The sequence below is a fragment of the Tribolium castaneum genome, chromosome 3 (genome assembly GCF_031307605.1).
Source record: "Tribolium castaneum strain GA2 chromosome 3, icTriCast1.1, whole genome shotgun sequence".
Taxonomy (NCBI): domain Eukaryota; kingdom Metazoa; phylum Arthropoda; class Insecta; order Coleoptera; family Tenebrionidae; genus Tribolium; species Tribolium castaneum.
The window spans coordinates 12007330-12029131 of NC_087396.1; the positions used below are offsets into that span (position 1 = coordinate 12007330).

A 21802-nucleotide genomic window follows, 5' to 3' on the forward strand; every position below is an offset into this window, starting at 1 on the left:
TTTATAACTGATATGAATTTAAAAATTTTGAACAAAAAAAAAGAGCCACAGTCCATCGGTCCCCTCCGCTTGCATTATTTTTTCCAAGCCGTGAACAAGTGCTTATTCAGCACGTTTCGTGTCCGTTTGAGAGGCACAATGTAATTAAGCATATTATGTAATAATAAATTAATAAATAAATTAAAAAAACCGTCACGTGATCTGTCAAAATTGCTAACCTCACACTTGACATATCTGAAATTGAGGTTATAGAAAATTTTTTTGAACATGTTGCCCCCTTCTAGCGGTATCGGCCAGTTTGCCGCAACGTCGGCCAAAGTAATACGATTTGTACGAGCAGGATGTACCAATCGTCCGTTTTATCACATTGTTGTGGCAGAGGTATTGATTTTTGTTACGAGAAGTGGGTAATGTTCGCCTATTTTTAGCGCCGGAGGGAACAGTTTGAGCCCGTTATAGAACAAGTGGGGTCCTATGATCCTATGCCAAATGCAAATAATGAAAAACTGGTGTCTCTTAATTTAGAACGCATTAGTTACTGGATTGGAAACGGGGCAGGGTGTTCAGGTCCCGTTGAAGAATTATTAGGTCAGTTGTTTATATTTAAACTCTCGTGCATCGTTAATTTTTTAGGATTGGCCGGTTATTTCCCAATTCATCCGCGAAGTTACATGACAGCTTGGAGGAACAGAAGGAAAGCGGACGAAGAAGCAGCTGCTAAAGAAAAAGCTGATGATAGTAATGAAGAAAAGTCAGAGACAAGTAGTTCTGTTTAGCGTAGTTATTACTCTGTTTAGAAATAAATAAATAAAACACGATTTAATTTTTTTATTATAGCAGCTAACTGGACAAAACAATTTAAAGCACAGTACATTTGAGCCTTGTAATAATCCTGTGTTCAACATGAGATCGTAAAACTGTGTGATACAAAAATAGTGTGTAACATTTATCAATTTTCAAACAAAAAAACCGTCCCAAAAGGCACTAAAATAATTTTAAATATAATACTAGTATAATAATCTCAAACGCAAATAAAACATTCCCGAAAGTCACTTGACATATGAATAAAGTATTTTAGGATAAATGTTCTAAACACGGAAGAGTGCTCCTCTTATTCTGTTTTTTCCAAAAGTTTATTAGCTACAAAAACACAATTAACTTATTGATAAAGCAATCAATTGAATTACCTGAATCTTTAGCCTTGGCTAACACCTCATCAACACTGTTGTGGTGTTTCAAAAAGTACGGACGCACAATTTTCTTGTACAGAATTAATGAACCGTTGAGTTCAGTGGGAATCATGAGCCACACGAAGAATACGCACTAAAAAAATGTTAGAAAAGGACAATTAAATTGTTTTTTTACCTTCATGAGCCAATAAAGTGGGAACCAGCCAACAATAAGATCGGAAAAGAATTCGAGGATGGAAAAAATGGCAAAAACTACCCAATAGGTCAGCCACTTGGTGTCGTCGTCTTTCTGTTTGGACTCAATGGCACGAATTGAGACATACGCTGGGTACACGAACCCAACGGTATTGCAAACGAGTTGTGCGGCATATCCGAAAACGAGCCACAGGCCAATAATAGCAATGGAACCTAATTGTGCCAATTACCACAGTTCTGTTCATCATCGTTGGACCTTAACCCCTTACCTATGAAGATGTACAGTCTGTCCACGCCGGTTTTCGCCTCGACTGTGGCCAGAAGGGAAGACCACGGTTTTGATTTGTCGTGGAGCGATTTGTTGAGCTCTTCTTTGATTTCTGCAACTCTTCCTGCCATTTCTGATAATTTTTGGTGACAACACGAAAAACAAAGGCCGTTGCGACGCTCAAGGCCGAATTTAATTTTAGAGGTTATCTGCGTCAAGCAGCCAACAGACAAAATGAAACCAAAGGACCGGAAAGTCCCACGATTAAACTTATTTGTGGCAATGTAAAAAATTGCGCAAATTAAACAAAGCGATAACTTATCGCCGCGCCGATGGAACGGTGCCACACAACCCCCAAAATACGTATTCCTTATCGCTTTTTTATTTCTTTTCCGGCTTAGTGCAAAATTGAAAACCACTAGATTCGGATTATCAAGTCGCCATTTTGCATTTGTTACCTAATCAACAAGCACGTAAATTATCCTTCGGGAAAAAATCGGTAATAAAAGTGTTTTTAGTTGTTGTATTAGTGATAATTTCGCTCAATTTTGCAGAAATGTTCACTGGTACTTTGGTCAGAGTTGCGCCTCAAGTGAGGCAAGCCACTCGGCAAATGTCTGCTATTTCGGGCCCCCCTAGAGTCAGAATCTCGTTCGCCGAGAAGGTGGTTCACGGGCTTGTCATCACCGGGTCTATGATGATTGTCCCAGCTTGGGTTTTGGTAAACATCAAGAACTACAAATCCCGTGATTAAATCCATTGTAAATTGCTTAGTCCAGTTTAATGTTTATATTTTATGTTAAATAAATTGTTTAAGGTGTAAGGCGGTGTTTCAATGAAAAACTAGCTCGTAATCCTATCGTTTATTACCTATTATGTTACATTGAGTAGTTATAGAAAGGGGCAAATTCCTCTTAACCTGTACATTCAACTCAAGAACACTTGACTAGTTAACAATTACATAATTATCGGGCTAATGGATTAAATGCCATCATTTACACGAAGTCATACAAATTACCTTGGCACAATCAGTTCCTCTTTCAACGAAACACAAAAATAATTTAGGGAAGGCACATACATAACATGGAGAAACACAAAACTATGCTATTTTATACAGTGTGTGGACCCTTTTTATCTATGAATAATATTGGTGCATTTGGAAAAATAAATACATTCAACTTTCTTGACCTAATTACTCCAACAAACTAAGTTTACCTGACTTCCCTAAAAAATAACAAACAGCTTACGTATCACATTATAAAACATCAATTAATTCGAACATATTGGAGACAACTTTAGTTAACTTTGGTCTTACGCAACGACGTTTTATTAAAGCTACAAATTGCGCCCAATAGAGCAGACCGATCCTTTGTAAGTTCTGGAAGAGGGGGCGCCCCGTTCCCGTTAGACATCGACGGCGGTGCCGGGGGCGGCGGCGGCGGTGGGGGCGACGGAACACTAGAGCCTGAAACACATTGCCTCGGTCATCACAGTTTTATCGTATCAAAAACAAACACAGTTTTTGTCAATTTTGCTTGACTTACTTCAGTAATAAATGAATGTGGTACCTTTATTGCTAAGAATATTTCAGGCCTAAGACAAAGCAATATTTTCAGATTTTGCACAGAAAAACCAATCAGAAATAAAAATTCGCAACACTCAACATTCAAGAATTAAATTAAAAAAATTACCGGTCATCGAGGGCGGCGTTGCCGTCCCGATGGAAGTCGCTGTACTGCTGTTCACACTATCAGGTCTATCAACATCATCTTTCTCCGATTTGCTCTTTTGCCTCATCTGTTCTCTAGCAAGCTGTCGCTGCTCTTGCTTCAACTTGTGTCTCTGCTTCTTCTTTTCTTCCTCAGAACTCATCATTTCCTGCACTTTAACTAGTCGCTTCTGACTCCTGACCATCTTCTGTTCTTCCTTTAATCGTTCCTCCATTTGGGCGACCGCCAGTTTCAAGTGTTCCTTCGTCGAGTTTGGTATTTTTAAATGCGCCTTATCGTCCGGCAGTAGCGTTATCGCAACTGACGAAAAAAATCTATGATTAAGGAGAGATTCGATTGTGGGCAGTCCTGATTTGCACGCCTCTGAGGATAAAATCGATTCTAATACGGATTCTACAATTTCAAAAATTAGTCAAAGGCCCAGGAACTGTTGAAAAGATTTACTCAAAAGCGAGGGGCATGACGGAATGTTATCGGCCACACTTTCGTGAAGTGGGGCCCCAAAAGTCATCTCATACAACGTGTGCCCAAAGCAATAGACATCAATCGCTTGCAGAGTATTTATTTTGCGGTGTTGCATAAAATAAGGGCGGTAAAAGGAAGGAACCCCCAAAACACCGTTTTCTATGTCCAATAGTTTGACTCTATCGTTTTCTATAATCACATTTCCTGTGTGCAAATGTCCTGGAATTTAATAGATGTAGTTTTGTGGGTAATTTTATTAAACAACATGCGACGTTGGCGTTTTATATTTTTGAAACAGCTAATAAATATCCCACCATAACGCTCTGAACTACTTACCATATGGTAGTCCTTTATCCATTAAAAACTTGAGCGCTTCTAGAATCTGCCTGCCATAGAGCGCCACTTGACTAACTTCCAGAGGTTTGTGTCCTTTCGGATTGCCGTACTTTTTTAAAAACGACTGTCTCGGTTTAGCCCCGCATAGCAAATCTCTCAGAGAACCGTTCTTGTGGTTGGTCCTCACAACAAGGCCCCCAGTATCAGTGCATAGGCACAGTTCAATGGAATGTATGAAAGGGTGCTGAATCTGATTCAAACTTTTAAATAACGCATGCATGTCCTTGTCATCGAGGTGTTTATCAGGACCGTAGTCGGTCCAGCCCCCTATTAAATCGTCCTTCGGTTGAGATTTACATTTTATATGGTAGTAGTGTTTTCTGAGTCTCCAGCCCATTTCCTCCAACGGCCCCACAACTTCCCAACCCACCTCCCCACGCAACGCCAGTGAAACGTGCTGCAAGGCCAATTCGCCAAAAGGTTGACAATAGTTGGCAGGATCTACGAAAGATCTTGCTGGGAGGGATGAGACTAGAATTGGATTCATCAGTACGCTGTTTAAATATTTCTAAAACAAAGAATTGGAGAAGTGGTTTAAGTACGCGGCAGCGAACCTGTAATCCTTGTTGCCGCTCGGTGATAAATTCCGGGTCCATATTCCCAATGAGCTTCTTGGGGGGCAACTGGAGGGAAATCCCCGAGGTTTGCAAGTAAGCGTGCAACTTGTAGAAATCATTGTATCGCTTATACACACGCCAGGTCTTGTCTGAAAAGGGCCCCCTTTGCACTTTTATAACAAATTCCTGGAATGTCTCGTCAATTGTGGGAATTTCTCAAGCACGTCTTACTGTATGTCCATTGACGTTTCTCCAGTTCTCGATAACACAGCTGAGAGGCTCTGTATCGTCTAGTACAACTTTCTTGACTGTCTGTTGCTCAAATATAGCCATTGAAATGGGTACATTTGCTCACTTTCTCGTTGCAAATCCATTAGATTTTGAGATTTACTCGATTACGCCTCCTTAAACGTCAAACATCTTCGTAACCTTGCCAAATGTCAGTCATCGCGCCAAGTTGCCAAGTCTCAAAGACACTCAAATGAAGATATATTCCTTCATTTGTAACACTCTACCAACTAGTTTGCACTCAAAAGTATTGACCACAACAACTAAAGTACGAATTCGTCCAATCACGATTTTTTGACTTAATAAAAATTGCCCTTTGGTGGTTTGAAACAAAGATGTGGCAATGGTGCCCGTATTGTCAAATGTCAAATTGACAAGCCAAGCGTCATTGACCAGTTATTTTTATTCCTGTTTTTTAAATTAAAACAATTTAAAAGTGTAATTATGAGTTCTGATAACATACTGGAAAACATATTTACACCGTTCCAGGAATGCATCAACAACGAACAAGATGTGCGAGAGGTTAGCACAGCGTAAACATAGCATGGAAATTAAGTTTTCTTTTAGGAAATAAGAAATATAATGAAAGACATAGAGAAGCCGCTCAGAGAGATTGTCACCACGCTGCAGATCATCCACCGCACTCACAACGGGGAGGAAAGTACGTTTTAGCAATTTTTCGTCTTGAAGCTATTTTTTGTGTAAAGTTTCAGCGGCGTGTTTTGCCGCGCGTGAGCTCTTTGAGAGTGTGAGGGCTGGCTACGAAAAATTGGACGGTGTCGTTCCAGCTGGACAGTACTACAGGTACAACGATCACTGGCGCTTTGCCACGCAACGTCTGTGCTTCTTGGCCGCTCTTATTATATTCTTAGAGAAAGGCTTCCTTGTGGATAAGGAAACCACAGCTCAAATTTTGGGCCTACATGAGAAATCTCGCCTCCACTTGGATTTGGAGGACTATTTAATGGGGCTGTTGAATCTGGCGACGGAACTGTCGCGGTTTGCGGTGAATTCAGTTACTTACGGGGACTACAACCGGCCTTTACAGATCTCGAAGTTTGTGGCGGAACTGAACGCGGGCTTTCGTTTGTTGAATTTAAAGAACGATTCGCTGCGTAAGAGGTTCGACGCGCTTAAGTACGATGTTAAAAAGATCGAAGAGGTTGTGTATGACTTGTCTTTGCGCGGTCTTGTGCCTAACAGAGGAGGAGAAGTAGTGGAATAATGGCAGTAAACTTTTTAATGTACAATTTACTAAAATAAATGAATGGTTTAGAATCTAAAACCTGCATGACAGATTTTATTGATCATTCATACACATAAACTAATCACATATTTACAAATATTCACATTCAGAGGACCTAATCAAAAACCCAGAACGTTCATTAATAGACCCGTATATAGTAATCGCGTTATTAATTTTTTTCCATTTTATGTATATTATAAATTAAATACCACATTCTACAACTTATCCGCACTAAAAATTCGAACATTCACATTACGGTAAAAGAAAACCTCAGTTTTTTATAGTGTGAATGCTAAAATTTTAGTTGTAATAAGTGCCACAATCAATGTTGAAGCAATTATATTTTTTTGGGATTTTCTCAACATAAAACAACATAGACAAGTTCTACATTGTTGAATGTCCGGCTCTTTATTATTTTTTTCGTTTATAATAAATTAATGAATTAACAGTCTAAATATCAAATTACTAAATTTTAACATAAGAAAATCGACAATCACATGGATGCATTTAAACCGTTAATTCAAACAATGACATACAGAAGTAGGAATGTGACTTATTATCTAATAGCTTGCACCATTGATTCTAATTTTAAATTTAAACTTGTTTTAAATAATACCTTTGCCCTAAATTATGATACTTAACACCTAAAACATAATTGACAAACTTTTGTACAAAAAATACTGCTAGTCTTGATAATTATATACAAACAAAAGTATTATTTACAATAGTTTTTAATAAACGAGCAAAAGTGTTATTCAAAATAGTAAAAATTTTCGAATTTACTTATAAGAAATTAAGAGAGCGTATTTATACCAATTTTCTAACAGCCTTTTTAGTTTGTTTATAAAACATACAATGAAATAAACTTGTTTCCAAATTAAATTTTAAAAACGTTTTATACCGTTAACGATCTGCCAATGTAGGATTGTAATAGTTAAATAGACACAGAGAAGCTTATATTGAAAGACGTAACACCACTTTTGACAAATTGTTAACTATTTAAACTCATAACGTGCCAACATTTTATACAGATAGAAGTTCACGAGACTCAGACTAACTTCTTACATTTGTTAACTTGTTTTCGTTCCGCTTGCACATATGTATTAAGAACACAAAATGTGGAAATGATGGCTAAAAAATTTAATCGCTTTAAAATACAGTGGTCTAATGGTGTAAGTACATTTCACAAAATTTCATTTACAAAATGTAATAAGTTACTAATAATAGTTCAACAGCCTCATGAATTATTAACACTAGGGTTATAATTACAATAGAAAATAAATTAACAACTCCTTAAAATAGAAGTCTAGTTTATTGGTAAGATTTTGCGAAAATGCCTGCTTTCTCTACAAATTTATTCAACTAAAACTGAGTAATTTATGATCACTTAATGAACACAATAATACTATAAAGTTAGAATATGTTCGTCTTAAAAAATTAAAATATTATGCAACAGTTCTGGAGATTATGCGGTATACACTGAAATTAATACATTCATACGAAATGTATACAAACAGCACGACAGATGAACAATAGACTATGAAATATAACGATGTTACCCCAGCACGACTGTCTACACTTTAAACAAATGTATTCAATTATGCACATCTAAAATCTGAGAAGCCATTAAAATTCAACTTATGTGTAATCGTAGGTACTGAATAAAATCGATCGAGGAAAAATAACACCATTATATCCCATAAAGCGCCGCGTTCTCGGCTTGATAAACAAATCGATTACGAAATAAACGCCCTGCTCACTTTTCCCATAATCTTTGCAACTTTTTTTCTTCTTACTAATACTTGTGTACAATCTGAATGACGAGAACGTAAAAATTCTGACAGGCATTTCAAATCTTGAAAACGTATAACCAGCAGAAAATGAAACACCTTGTTGATAGTAAAAAGCCATCCTGCGCTTTCGACAAACGCAGGTCTGAAGATGAGCATCACGTCACTTCCATTACCAGATTGTTCTTCCGGACGATGGTTTTCGTTTTGTTGTTTGTCGTAGCTGTGCCTGGTTCTGTACATTGAGAATTCACCAGTTTGTTCGAGACGGGTTCCGTGTCGTCGGTTATCGGTATTTCTAAAATGTTGGCACTGCAATCACAAAAACCAACATTCTTTCAATACAGACCAAAATTTATCACAAAAAAATGTCTTTTTAATCTCAATTAATGTAGCAATTCTGATGATTACGTTTTGAAATGCATGATGTATGTTGCAATTTCATTTTGCATACAATAATTATTTTACGATACTGTGGGCAGTACATTCCGACTTCGTGACGCAGCGAAAATAAAGGCTTTATATCACTTTCAGAATTGCGAGAGTAATTTTAAACTTGCTTATTATAGGAATTTTTCTACATTTTTCAAAAAATATCTTCATTATAATCATGAAACAATTAAAAATGAGAAATAAAAAAATAGTTTAGGGTTAACACTCATTAATTAATAAAAACTAGTACTCACCTATGACTATTAAGCGTAAGAGTGTGTGCAGAAGTGTGAAGACTCAATGTGCCAGAGGAAGCATTGATGGGTGGTACAGTTTGGTAAACTCCGCCTGAGTAAGCGTAAGATATTTTATTGTTTTTTGTCCTACCTGAAATACAAAGACAACTCACGTAACACGACACATCTACATAAACAATATAAAGCAAAGGGAATTCGCTGCAATGAAATTTTTTGCTCATTAAGTTGAAACAAATTTGTATTTTCAAATGACAGGAATGGGAGAATTTCACAAAAACAAAAACGCAAAGTTACAAAGGACTTCAATTTTTTCACGTAACAATTTTATTTGAATTCGGATATGAGGAGCATAATTTTTCAAGTTAGGCAATTCTTGATTTTTTTTTTAAGAGAATTTAGGAATTTTTATGAGAATATTTTTACAATACTGTAGTTACAATCACAAATTTTGTTGATAAGTCGTATAATATAATAAATCAACTTTTATAAATCAAAATTCTAAACACAAACAAATAAAACAAAGTTACTCCCGTTATCACTAATCTATTATCTCTTGGAATATTTCTGAAACTGCAATAAAATCGCATACAAGCGTTAAAAAACAACTGATTTACTTGAGATTTCAAACAGTATAATAAGTAACCGATGTCTTTTTCTATAGCTCCTTTAAATTTTTCTCTAAAATTTAAGATCCAGAAGATCCAAAGAACGCAAAATGACAACATTTCTTCTGATGATTACAAAACTTGTTGAAAAAACAGGTCTAGCCAATTTTATTTTTGACTAAAAATGAATGTAGCCAACTTGACAACAAATATCAGAGCAAAGACAATGATATATGAGCCTGTGTAAAACTTAGTACTTTCGGAGGAATCAGGGTGTAAAACCTACCATCCAGGCCAAACTGCGAGAGCAGTCCGTTGGTGTTAGTCAAGGGCCCTTCGGTGGCTGTACTCCTACTCCATCCCTCAGACACGGCGTTGACACTATTAAACTTAGGACTAGTCAAGGTACTCGTAACGGTTTGCGTTTTGGACGTTTGATTTTTCTTCGTGACGCCCAAATCCGACACGTAAAACCTCGAACATCCGATAGTCCTTTCGTCGTTTTCGTCCGACGTCGACGATGACGTCGCATCCTCGAGCTTGATACTATCAGTGAGGTTCGCGTTACTATTTGAAAAAACACTACTACTATTATCGTTAACACTAGGAGTAAGCGTATTGAGACCGACATTAACGTTCAAGTTAATGCCCGTTTGCACGATTTTATCACTGGATTGCCGCGTGTCGGTTACCGGTACGTCTTCTATACTGTCCAAATTATCAAACGTGAATGGATCGGTTAAGAAAGCGGAAGTGTCCAGGAGTGTACTTGGCGTTTCCAACGACTGGACCTCGATTGAGAACGACATGTTGGCACCGGGGACGAAATAACTCTCGCTGAACGGGAGCAAACTGCACGGGGACTCTTCGTCGGGGGGCGGCGTCTTCGGTCGGAAGTGCAGCCTGAAACAAGCACATTTTACACAACTGAAGCTTGAAAAGTTTCACTGAAAACTTTGAAACTTTATTGGAGTTTCAACATTCGATTTATATCGACAAAGTAAATTTCTTTGCGAAATGTTATCAAAAATAAGCCACGAAATCAGCAAATTCGCTAAAAAGCAGGATTTCTTATGTGATTCTGTTAAACAATCACTAAAATGAATAAATAATTGAAAACGGTCTGGTGATTATTTTGAGACGACAACGCCTTAATATTCGCTATTTATTTACGTATCTGTTTTGTATGAAGGCGTAGAAAAGAAAAATTTGCTTTCAATAAATTAAATTACGGTTCAAATTTAGTGTATCCGTAATTTATTGAATTTGACATTTTAGAACTTGTAGCTCTGGCCAATATTATTTTTATTTTATTTTATTTTACAATGTATTATTGCATTTATTAAGCTATATTTAATAACAAAAAAACTTCAAGAAACTTAATAACAACTGAAAATTCTGAGTGTGTGATACAGATAAATGGTTCAAGATTTATTTTATTAAATTTTTTGAGACATCTGTAAAATGTCGATCGGTTGCTCTAGCAGTTCAATTACAGTGTGAAAGTCAGTGGGGCGTGCAAATCGCCTAAAAGGGCAAATTTCCCATAAATATTTCAAAACGGTTTGCTAGAACATTTCGTACATGAAGAACCCCAGTGTATGATCTCTTATCTTAATGATTACGCACATTTTTGGGTCATGATTTGTAAACAAAATATTTTTATTCGAGAACACAGATAATTTGAATCCAAATAGAGATAAATGAGGGCGGGAATGGCAAAATAGACTCGAGAAAGAAATAATTTATTTAGAAAATCGATTTGGGGTTTGAGTATTATAAATTAATGTGACTTTCCAGAGCGACAGGGACAATTAATTTAAACTCTCGTATAGGAAAAAAAATCTATAGCGTGGAATCACTGAAAGTAAAATTGTGTTAAACAAACGAATTAATTTTGTGCAAAAGCTGCTTCGGGTTACACAATACTCATAATTCATAATCATTGATGTTAACAAAAAAGTCACTGAACGAATTCAATAACGTCTATTGAAAGTCTTCGGTTATGAAAGCATCTCGATTACCAGCTTTTCTTGAATGCGTGGTATGCCACAGCGTAGACGACAATGACAAATATTTGTGAAATTTGAGTCATAAATCAAACAAAATGTTATTAGCTTTTAAAGTCTCGACAATGGAGCTTTACAATAATTGTCAGCTTTTAACCTCGACGGTAACACGATATTGCTATTCACAGAAATTTCCACATTTACACTGTAGATTCAATTTTAGAAATATGTGGTATTTAGATTAGATTTAATATCTCCGGTCAATATTTTAGCGTCAACCTGTACTCCTCGGAAATTTACCAACAATTCGCCAAAAAATCAATGTCGATTGAATCAGTTTTTTGCCACTCCACTTACTCAGTCACGTGTTAAAACAATAACAATGGAACAAGCTCATTAAACCAGTAGTTACCAAAACACGTAAACTCGTCATGAAAAAGTTTAATTTATAGATTTACGTCCGAGCAAAAAAAGAACAGGTTTACGGATTAGTGATCTTTTTATTATATTTGAATTTCAAGCGTCGACAAATATCTAATAAAATTTGATCAGTGTTGTTTATATTGAAGATTTTTATTACATACAAGAAAATCCAAATGCTTGTAAATACATTGAACTTGTAATAAACTTTCATGAATTCGAATAGATATAAGCTGGCTCTGGCGCTTATTTGATTTTCATTTCGAATACGGAGAAAGATTGATAACAATCAAATCAATCAACAAACTGTTTGTGTTTGCAACCACCAAGAAGGTTACATTTTTTGTCACATAATCAATAATTCTTAATGGTTATGAAACTTTGAAGAAATTGAAGACCACAGCCTAAGTGGCTTTGTGTTAAAAAATCACAAAAAAAAAACATTTCTTTGTCTGCATTTTTTATGTAGTAAGGAAATATACGAGCATGTGAATACGTGACGCAGACTGAACACTCAAACTTGCTACTTGAAAACTACAACTCACCAATCCCTCCGAACAGACCGCAAAATTTCAACCATTTCGTCCTCGTCACTTTTGCTATGTGCAAAAGTTTCCGGTTGTGGTCCTCCATCCTCTTCGACCTCTTTTTTGACATCGATTTGGCCCCCACTTTCACTCTCACCACCGACATCATTCACATTCGTCCGTGAAAAACTGTTACTGACATAACCATACTCACTTTTAATATCAGTTCGTAAATTATTGTTTACGTTCGTATTATTATTAACAAAACTAGCGTCCATTTTAACTACACCGTCCGACGACAAATTCGTTTCGTTTTGTTGTTCTTCTTTTTTAGCGTTCGGTTCGACAATCGTGAAATCCAACGTTCGCCAGAAATCATCGTGGTCGGTTCCGATGCGGTCCAGGATGACCCTTCCTCCTCGACCGATGCGTCTTCGGGCGAAACCTATGCAACGGCGAGGGTTCGACAGAGACGTCAACGTGAAGCGGAAGCGCTTGTCCGCCAAGCCGTTCTCTTCTTTCGAACACCACGGCCAGTTACCCTCCGTGGGCAACGGCTAAAACACCATTAAATACATCAGCACACAATAATACGCAGTAATCATAATAACTCAGATTTGGAAGCAGCTTTTGTACAGAAATTAACACAGACTGTCACACTTCCAAGGTTCATATAGTAGCTGATTCAATTAGATTGAGAAAGAGAATAATTAAAGATGGGGTCGAACGTAAGATTCATGTGAAGAATGTATTTTAAGGCTGCAATTATTTTTGTAAGGATAGTCATCTTACATACATACAGCGCTATTCGCATTTATGCGCTAATACTGAAGCCTCAAAAAATGGGCTATAAAATGATGTTAATTTAATTAAAACTTGTAACCTACCTCTACTATTAATTTATTTACATTATATGTTCGGTAGGTGTAGTTTTACAGCGTGCAGTTTTAATATTAACTGGGAGATTTATTACTAAACTGAACGCTGTAAAATGCCTAATAACGTACAAATAATGTACATAATTTTTTTGGTCGAAAACCGTAGATTATTTCAAATTTCGATTTGTCAACACATGACGAATTATATTTTTATTATTTTCATCACGAAATGGTTGATTTAAATCTTACCGAAAAAAAATTACGTTTATTTTTGGATACTAATAGATAAATGAAAGCGGTATCTTCTCTCAACATTAATGAACTTCATTTATCATAAATCACCTTTTTTCGGGGTCTCCGAAAGCTTAAAATTTTCGTTTTGTTTTTCCTTTTTATACGAGGTACTATTCGTAAGAGCTTTAGCCTAAATCGTGTTAGTAAAATGTTTTTTTGATGTAGATAATTTTATAGTTTTTAAAATTTTAAGTTCAGTTGACTATCTGCCGGTTTAAGATAAGCGCTCCAAAATAATCCAACTCATTATGCCCGGTTTCTGGAACGAGTTAGCGTTCGATTCCATAATTTCTATAGAAACACCGATCAGGTCATCTCTACCTTAGCAACTATCCAACCGATAAAATTTATCTAACGATAACTCGTTCTAGAAACCGGGGATAAGTCATTACTAGGGACAGCAGATTTTCAAGAGGGTTACTTTTACTGTTTTTTTACAATTTTTTTATTTTATTTACTTTTTTCAATACTCTGCATACCTACTGTCTCAATTCCGCAGCAGTATTCTGATAGCATTGCCCATAAAATATCAACGAATCTATGAGCTCCTTATTACTTATTACTTAATAAAATAAATAAATAAATAATAAAATAATTAATTAATTAGATGACAACTGTAACAATATTTTTTTATTAATGCCAATGGCCCTTTGATTTTTTATCAATCCGCAAATTTGAACAGAACCGGATTAAAATATTTGAAAGAAAAAATAAGTTGTATCTTCATTACATCAATATTTTTAGACTAAAACTCTTAAGAACAATGAACGCATGCTATTTCCTGTTAACTGAACGACTTAACTTCGCAAACACCCTGTATTACGAAATGTGATCCAGTTTTTAATGACCACTTACATTTATTTATTAGTATTTTAGATAGCACACATTTTTATCTTTCTGGTAAGTATAAAGAAATTCAAAAAGAGGTGTCATATTAAGTGTTTTCATCCTAATTATACAAAAAAAATATATAAAAAACAATTGTCACTTATAAAATAAGTGAAGAATAAAAAATTAAAGACCATTATGTTTTTTATTAATTTTATTAAATTATTTTTTAATATTTAATATTTCGTGGTCCAACGGTATTCCATACGTAAGTTTACGAAATGTCTGTCATAGGTGTTCAAAATTCCGTGTCCACCACTGTACTATCCTAACACTGAACAAAAATGTTGGTTGTCATTTAAAAAGTTAAGAATAACGTCACAACTCAAAAACGAATACCATTATAAATGTCACTATGGCGTCTAAATCTATCACTTAAAAAAATAAAATTGACCTGTTGAAATTTTTTTTTAATAACTTAAAACGATGATTTAAATTATTGTCAATATTGTTTAGTTTAGAGCTAAAATAAATTCTTCTAATGGTTTCGAAGTAAGACTGCAGAAAAAAAATTCATAGCTGTCAAATTCTTATAGGTAGATAGGACACGAGGGTTATTATTTAAATTAGCACCATTTTATAGACCATATTTGAGCTTCAAAATTGCCGCATAAAGACGAATAGCCCTGTACACAGGGTGCCCTAGAATTGGGGCATTTTAAGGTAACAATAAAAAATATTTTAAATTTGAATTTTGTTGAATTATTATATGCATTCTCGACGCATTTTTTAAAAAACTACTATTGTAACCATCCATCGGGTGAAGAAAAAATAGTCTTACCATGTGATAAGAACACAGCTTATTCCTGCGGAAAGCGAACTGTCCTTCATCCTCGAGTTCTTCAGGTTCGGGTGACAGCTGCGGCATAGTGTCTTCATCCGACGACAGCGCCCCCAATCCATCCAATCCCGCCGCTCCGATGCCACCGCTCCGAGTGTGCCCCAGTGATTTGTGTTTCCTCTTTTTGTACTGTCTTTTCTCTTTCCTGGGTATAACTTCGTCTTTGAGTATCGCCTTATTCGACCAGCTCTGGTTCGGATAGTGATTGTGAAAGATCGGTGTGAAGGCCGGCCTCGTCGTCTTGATCGCTGCTGCTTCCGCATAGATGGCACCACTGAAGTCCCTCGCATGGAATCTCTTCTCGAACGTTTCCACTGTGAGATAGACGTGTTCCCGCTTCATCTTCTCCCGTTTCTTGACGAGTTCGAGCAGCGTGACGGCCCGATGGAGATCCCTACGAAGTTTTAGCATTTTTTCATACGATGTTTCGTCGTTTTTGCGGTTCTTGCGGGTCTGCATCTTCTCCGTTCGCCGTCGGAACGCCAGGTACGGGTTGTTGGGGGCGGCGCCGGCTCTCTGTTCCGTCTTCACCGTCAGGATTAGGGGATGTTGGGTTTTCAGGCGTTTGTTTAACCAATAATCGAATACTGCGATTATGAGATCGTCATCCTCCTTCAGCAGAGCTTTGGCCTCGTTCAGATTCACCACAGTCTGGCCGCTGCTCTTCTCCAAACGGTCCATCATCTCCTCGAACTTTAGAGGAGTCAGATCCAGCCTCTGCGCCTGCGATTGCAACCAACGTTCGTCTTCCGAGTCCATGTCGTAGTCAGGGATGTCTTGTTCCATCGTGAAGGCTGGAAAACGTCACACTTATGGAGCACAAACGCAAGGCATTTTGCAAATAGGACATTCGTTTAGTTTGTAAGAGAAATGTCCGAATAAACCACAAAAAACTAAAACGAGTTTTTTCTTTACTCGCCTTCGCCTCGTTAAAATTATATCTAAACAAATAATATTAATAAAAACATATCATTTTCCCCAATTTTCGGCAATTTATTTGGATCCTCAAAGCCGGAATGTTTTACTTTCCATAGAAAATGAATACTGTTGGACAGAGCTTATAATGAAATCAATTTTTTCGAAGCCTTGCTGAATAAATATGATCAAAATTCTACATTGTATGTTTTCATTTTATAAGCCTAAAAAAAAATACGCAAAACAACTAAGGAACTTAAAAATTAATTACTTTAATTAAAGCTGAATAACAAACATTCATTAGATCAGTACGAGACCTTTAAATAATAGTTTTTATTTTGATAAAGAACCTTAACTCTCACCCCGTGTTTTACATATTACACTGAACAAAAAAATTAAAACAAGACTTTAATCCGATTGAACATTTCAACATCTAAATGGTTTAATTGATTTGCAAAAAAAAATTTTAATGGAAATTTTTTGATATTGCAAATTATGTTCGTTCGTCTTCCAGTTATAACAACATCCAAAAAAGTTAACTGTTTCAAGAATCTTTTATCATCGATAATGCATTAGTGATCAATAAATCATAAAAACGACTTTCAAGTGACTAAAATCGTAGCTTCCATCAAAAGCCAAAAAAGCACGATGCAAAAAAACGCCTTGAAGCCACCACGTATTCAATTAGAGCTTACTGTAAAACGTGAAATGAGTGAATCAGCCTTGGGCGATAACTTTTATAAACCTAAATTAAAAAATGTATGTAATTATTTTGTGTGGTGAGTAAAATAAAAATGTCATTGCGACATAAAGCCCAATAAATTACAAGTACTAAAAAAACTATTACAAAAGAAACTTACAATACAATTGTAAAAAAATACATCCATTCAAATTTAAACATCAAAAATATTTATGATGTCATTACGATAATTTTAGATGATTCAGGATGCATTTTTACTTAATCTGCAACAAAATTTATCACGCGAGTCGTCTAAAAAATTGATTCAGCAAGAGACGTAAACAAACTTTTTTATCTTTTCTAAATAAACTGATCATTTGCTAAGATCCAGATCCAGATAACAGTCTTTAACAGCCTTTAACGTTGGTATCACTAGCAAATTCATTCGTGTTAATTTAATAAAAGAAGAAGTTGAAAGTCCTTTATTTATTTACGTAAAAATGTCATTGAACGTCCCCAAAGAATGCGTCAAAGAAAAGGAAAACACAAAAACAACTTTAATTTTAAGCGAAACTGCAAAGACAGGATATCTAAATGGAAAACTAAAGTTAAAAAATAAACCTTTCATCGCTTTCAAGCTCATTTCAAATATTTTTTTTTATATTCTTTGGCAAATATCCACATTATAACTTTTTCTTTAGCTCCACATCATTTTTCATTAAAAATATGGAAGCGCATTTTTGCAGTCTATCAGTAGAACTTTAATCACGTTAATAAAACTCATGTCTGTTCTCAATGGTCCGAAAATAACGCTTACAAAAGTGAATAAAATACTAAATTTGAGCATTCCTACGCATAAACCATTTATTTTTAAATTTCTAAGAACAATAACAAAAAATTAGGTAAATGTGTGGCCTTAAGCTGCTGACAAGAATTTTCACTTGGTACCTTTGAATTATTACAATTATACGAAACAAAAATAAACTGTGTTTAGTGATTACGCTGTGTTATTAATCAAAACGATCATCACCCGGAATTCAACGAATACAGATAAGTACAACAATAGGGTTTTAGTCATTGTTCAAATTTTTCGAAAATCTAACAACATGAACCATTGGGTATTGTTTTGGTCAAGGTATTGCGAGAACTCAAATTATCCACAAAAGAGCAGCTGATAGCTTGTGTCTTATAAAGATGAAAATATTTAATGAAGAGAAACAATCTTTGGTTGGCATATTATTTCGTAAAATCGAACGTTTGCTCTACCAAAATACTACGTAATTCTCCAATTCTACTTTCAAAAACAATTGTAAATTTTGGACTTTTATTTACTTATACGATTGCAATGTTTTTCTTTTGATAATGTGTAACTAGTTTCACAATTTTGCGCAATTACTTTTTATTGTTTACAATTCAAAAAAATTCCAAAAAATTCTTTTTTGGGCCACTTTTATTTTTATTTCTTTATTTTTATTTTTGTTTTTGTTAAATGTGGACACCAGATATGCATTAAAGCTTCTTGGGGCGCTTTGGGGCAAGTATTTGAAAACACGTGGGGGTTGAGTTGTGTGGGGGGCCTTACGTTGCATGTGGATGAGCTGCCGGGGCTGTTTATAGTTGGCGGGATAAACCTTGTCGTAGAATTCCTTGTCTGGCATGTCCGAAACTTCCGGTGTGGGGATGATGAGCCCCGCACATATCGCCCTTTGCAGATGGTGCTCCTGAAAGGGCCCCAAAACCGATTAACGCGCCTCAATAAAAAGGGGTACATTAAATCGCGCATGAGATCGCCAAAGCGGCGATGACAGCTCGAGCTAGGCGCGGCAAAGTGGCCAAAAGGGCAAATTGTGTGGAAATTGTGGGGTTCGCTTGCGAAAAGAGCGTTGTTTTGGTCTGAAATTGTTTTGAAATGTTGTTTTGCCGGGCGCGCATGGGAGCTCGACCGCGAGGCAATATGGCGGCAAGATGGTGGGCAACCGCCTGGTCGTGGTCCAGGCAAACTTACGCATTCCTCCTCCTTTTCCATGCCCGAGGGCATCTGGGGGACCGCTCGGTTGATCGCCGAGTAGTCCGGGAGGTCCGGGAGCTCCTCCGCCATGTATATGGGCATGGGCTTGCTGGCGTCCAGGGCCCTCGCCCTGAACGAAAGCTTGGACATATTTGTTGACAGCACACAACACACGACAGGGCCAACATAAAACGCGCCCGAAAACGGCCTTCCCGCGTCTCGGACCGTCCGAGACGGACACTAAACGGTGCTTCGCGGTCCTTAGTACGTTCCCATTGTTTTTGTTTACACGCACTCAGTCACAAATACAGTAAAACAACTTTGAAACTTTGCATGTTGAGCGTGTTATACAGAAAGCCATCATGGCGGCTCTGTCATGGAACCATAGAAATTTACTACCAACATGCAGTGCGCGGGAACCATTTACGCACTCCTCTGGAGGGTGGTTCATTCATGCCGAACTCGCCCAACACACTCAAATCGGCATAACAACTCCAAATTTTGCCTCAAATACACCCCTAATTCCCTCAAATTACGTCCAACAACTAAATACGCCACCTCCAATTGTAAAACACGCAGAAAACGTCATTTCAAAAACACCAGACAGTTGCTGATTTGACTCATCCGCAGCCGAAGTCGCTGTCGCGCGCTGTGTCAGCGATGACAGCCGAACACATTTCCCTGAAAATTTTGTAGATTTCTACCAACACATATTGCTTCAGGCTCAGGCTAAATGACCACTTGCAAAAAACAAACAAAAATGTTATTTTAATCATATCTAAAATATTCAACATAAACGGCCTTTGTTAAAAACTATAAAATGGACAGAGCCATCTGTGACTTGTCGCCCTAAAATTTAAATAAAAAATACAGTATTCTGTAACACGACATGACTAATCTATCAATCGCTAGGTGGCTTCCAACTCTTTTCTTCCACGTGTCTTTTAATTACGTCATTTCCTTTAAATTGGCCCCTCCTTGTTAAAAAAGGATGCAATATTATTACTGTTCTCACTCTGTATTATTGCCATTAAAAAAAACGCGGAACGTTTAATTTTTCGAAAATCTGGCAATATATTAAATTTTTGTTTCAAATACAAATAAGCTAATCCTACTTTTGATAAAACTAAAGTCAATTAAACCACAAATTGCAAAATTGGCGAAAAAACACAAACAAACACATACAAACAAAAAATTTGGCTGAAAATGGATATAGTTTCTCCAAAAGCACCAAATTTGTGTATTTCCTAGTCAAAAATAGTAGACGTGCACAAATCCGACTGGATTCGTAGTGGCCATGATTTTTATTAACAATGTTTTTCGGGACTTTACTAAACAAACTCAGTTAACTAAAAAATTTTAGAGATAAATTAAATATTTTCGTTTATTTTTTTTATAATTTAAAAAGTAAGTCATCTAAGGATTCAACGCTAAAGTTTGAAGTTATGTTTCACCATTACGTTCATCTCTTTTTTATGCTCCGCTTTATGTTTATACGTCTATGTGTTCTCTCATCTCTTATTTTTGTTTACGTTTTGTTTCATTTACCTTTTCTACACTTTTTTTCATAGAAAAATTGTCACCCTGATCCGGGTTTGAACACCCGACCTTCCCCGTCGAAAATGGCGCTTATACCACTGGGCCACTAGGCCCCAGGTACTGACCGTCTTTTGCAAATATTTTAACATAATTTTTTTAAATAAACCAAATTTACAAACTATATAATTGCCATAATTTACTTAAAACAGAAATACTTTCAGTTCAAAAGTCGACGAATTAGGTCGAGAAAACATTAATAAAAGGTCAATTAAACTACAAATTGCAAAATTAGCAAAAAAACGCTTAAAAAAAGGGACAATATTTTGCATTTTGCGCTTATCGTTACAGAATTCTGTACTGAAATAGTTAAAACTTGGCTTTAAAAATCATAGGTGGCACTGTTCAGTATTTATTTGTACAAAAGCGGTTATTTTAAATATTTTAGATCTGATTAAAGTGACCTTTAACCAACAAGAGTAGTTTTCCATTATATTAACTTATTGGTATGCGTCACGAATACTTTTTTTGGCAGGTAGTTCTTGTTTGGTTCTCTAAATAACGAAAGGTATTCAAAAAATGTTTGTTAGCATTAAACAGATCTAAATTCAAACTTCTCCATCATTTCTCTGTTTTTATTTTTATCTCATTTTTCAAAAAATTACATTTACTTAAATTTTGGTAACAATAAAAATAGGTAATACATCGGATTTGCTAGTTTTTGGAGCAGACCCGGCTTTACAAGTTTTCAGAGACCTGTCCAGCCTTCAGATTTTATTAAATTCCCTTTAAGTTATCACCTTTTCGTCATGGAAATAGAAAATGTTATCCCTACTTAATCCATGGTATCAAATTAAGTCAAATAACGTCCAGTCAAGTTAAAAAGTAAACACAGTGGATGCAGTTTTTCCATTAAAAAAAAAGTTATATAACTTATAATTACGTACACCTCTCCTGTGCATTAAAAAAAGCGTTCGACATTATTTTGGTGTATAACTTAATCGTGCTTAGGGTCCCGAAAAATATAAAAATAACACCATTTTTAATAACTTAAAACAAGAATAAAGTGATTTTGATTCAATTTAGCAATTTATGAGCTGGTTTAGCAAACTTCCGTCAAACTAGATTTTTAATTAAAAACTAGATTTAAAAAATACATCATTTTTGACTAATTTGGCTTAATATAACAAAGTAATAATTGCGCTTGAAGCTAAAAACGATGCAAAATTTTAAGTATATTTACGAGTAACTAATTATCAAAAAAAGTAAAAAATTCTCGACACAATATTTTTTTTTTAATTTTATTTATATTTGAAGAAAACAAAAATGTCATTCTTTGCGACCAAATTTAATTATTTTTGGCTCAATTTAACAAAATTCCATGATAT

At 35.8% G+C, this 21802-nt stretch overlaps 6 protein-coding genes across 7 annotated transcripts; 3 read left to right on the forward strand and 3 right to left on the reverse strand.

The window, feature by feature from the left end:
- Nucleotides 1-192: 192 nt before the first annotated feature.
- On the forward strand, nucleotides 193-818 carry mRpS16 (mitochondrial ribosomal protein S16). Its single transcript, XM_966772.4, has 3 exons — nucleotides 193-381; nucleotides 429-588; nucleotides 634-818. The coding sequence occupies exons 1-3, from the start codon at nucleotides 268-270 to the stop codon at nucleotides 774-776; spliced, it is 417 nt and encodes a 138-aa protein (XP_971865.1). The 5' UTR covers nucleotides 193-267; the 3' UTR covers nucleotides 777-818.
- On the reverse strand, nucleotides 814-1921 carry ReepB (Receptor expression enhancing protein B). The gene is made up of 4 exons (XM_966825.5): nucleotides 1655-1921; nucleotides 1366-1598; nucleotides 1188-1323; nucleotides 814-1140 (listed from the first exon to the last, which is right to left on the reverse strand). Exons 1-4 carry the CDS (start codon nucleotides 1782-1784, stop codon nucleotides 1112-1114), a joined length of 528 nt encoding a protein of 175 aa, XP_971918.2. The 5' UTR covers nucleotides 1785-1921; the 3' UTR covers nucleotides 814-1111.
- Nucleotides 1922-1996: 75 nt separating this feature from the next.
- Nucleotides 1997-2476, forward strand: LOC107398271 (uncharacterized). The gene is made up of 2 exons (XM_015981803.2): nucleotides 1997-2152; nucleotides 2208-2476. Exon 2 carries the CDS (start codon nucleotides 2210-2212, stop codon nucleotides 2405-2407), a length of 198 nt encoding a protein of 65 aa, XP_015837289.1. The 5' UTR covers nucleotides 1997-2152; nucleotides 2208-2209; the 3' UTR covers nucleotides 2408-2476.
- A 25-nt stretch (nucleotides 2477-2501) lies between these two features.
- On the reverse strand, nucleotides 2502-5288 carry LOC660832 (uncharacterized protein). The gene is made up of 6 exons (XM_008197534.3): nucleotides 5033-5288; nucleotides 4799-4987; nucleotides 4185-4752; nucleotides 3828-4067; nucleotides 3345-3776; nucleotides 2502-3118 (listed from the first exon to the last, which is right to left on the reverse strand). Exons 1-6 carry the CDS (start codon nucleotides 5132-5134, stop codon nucleotides 2949-2951), a joined length of 1701 nt encoding a protein of 566 aa, XP_008195756.1. The 5' UTR covers nucleotides 5135-5288; the 3' UTR covers nucleotides 2502-2948.
- Nucleotides 5289-5391: 103 nt separating this feature from the next.
- Nucleotides 5392-6374, forward strand: trsn (translin). Of its 2 annotated transcripts, XM_015981801.2 has the most exons (4): nucleotides 5392-5611; nucleotides 5657-5750; nucleotides 5797-6088; nucleotides 6138-6374. In XM_015981801.2, the coding sequence occupies exons 1-4, from the start codon at nucleotides 5534-5536 to the stop codon at nucleotides 6160-6162; spliced, it is 489 nt and encodes a 162-aa protein (XP_015837287.2). In that variant the 5' UTR covers nucleotides 5392-5533; the 3' UTR covers nucleotides 6163-6374. The 2 variants fall into 2 exon arrangements, with proteins under 2 accessions (XP_015837287.2, XP_008195758.2); XM_008197536.3 differs by having other exon boundaries at nucleotides 5797-6374.
- On the reverse strand, nucleotides 6361-19484 carry E(Pc) (Enhancer of Polycomb). Its single transcript, XM_064355486.1, has 7 exons — nucleotides 18876-19484; nucleotides 18453-18591; nucleotides 15217-16070; nucleotides 12394-12932; nucleotides 9702-10322; nucleotides 8812-8940; nucleotides 6361-8437 (listed from the first exon to the last, which is right to left on the reverse strand). The coding sequence occupies exons 1-7, from the start codon at nucleotides 19026-19028 to the stop codon at nucleotides 8284-8286; spliced, it is 2589 nt and encodes an 862-aa protein (XP_064211556.1). The 5' UTR covers nucleotides 19029-19484; the 3' UTR covers nucleotides 6361-8283.
- Between the last annotated feature and the right edge of the window lie 2318 nt (nucleotides 19485-21802).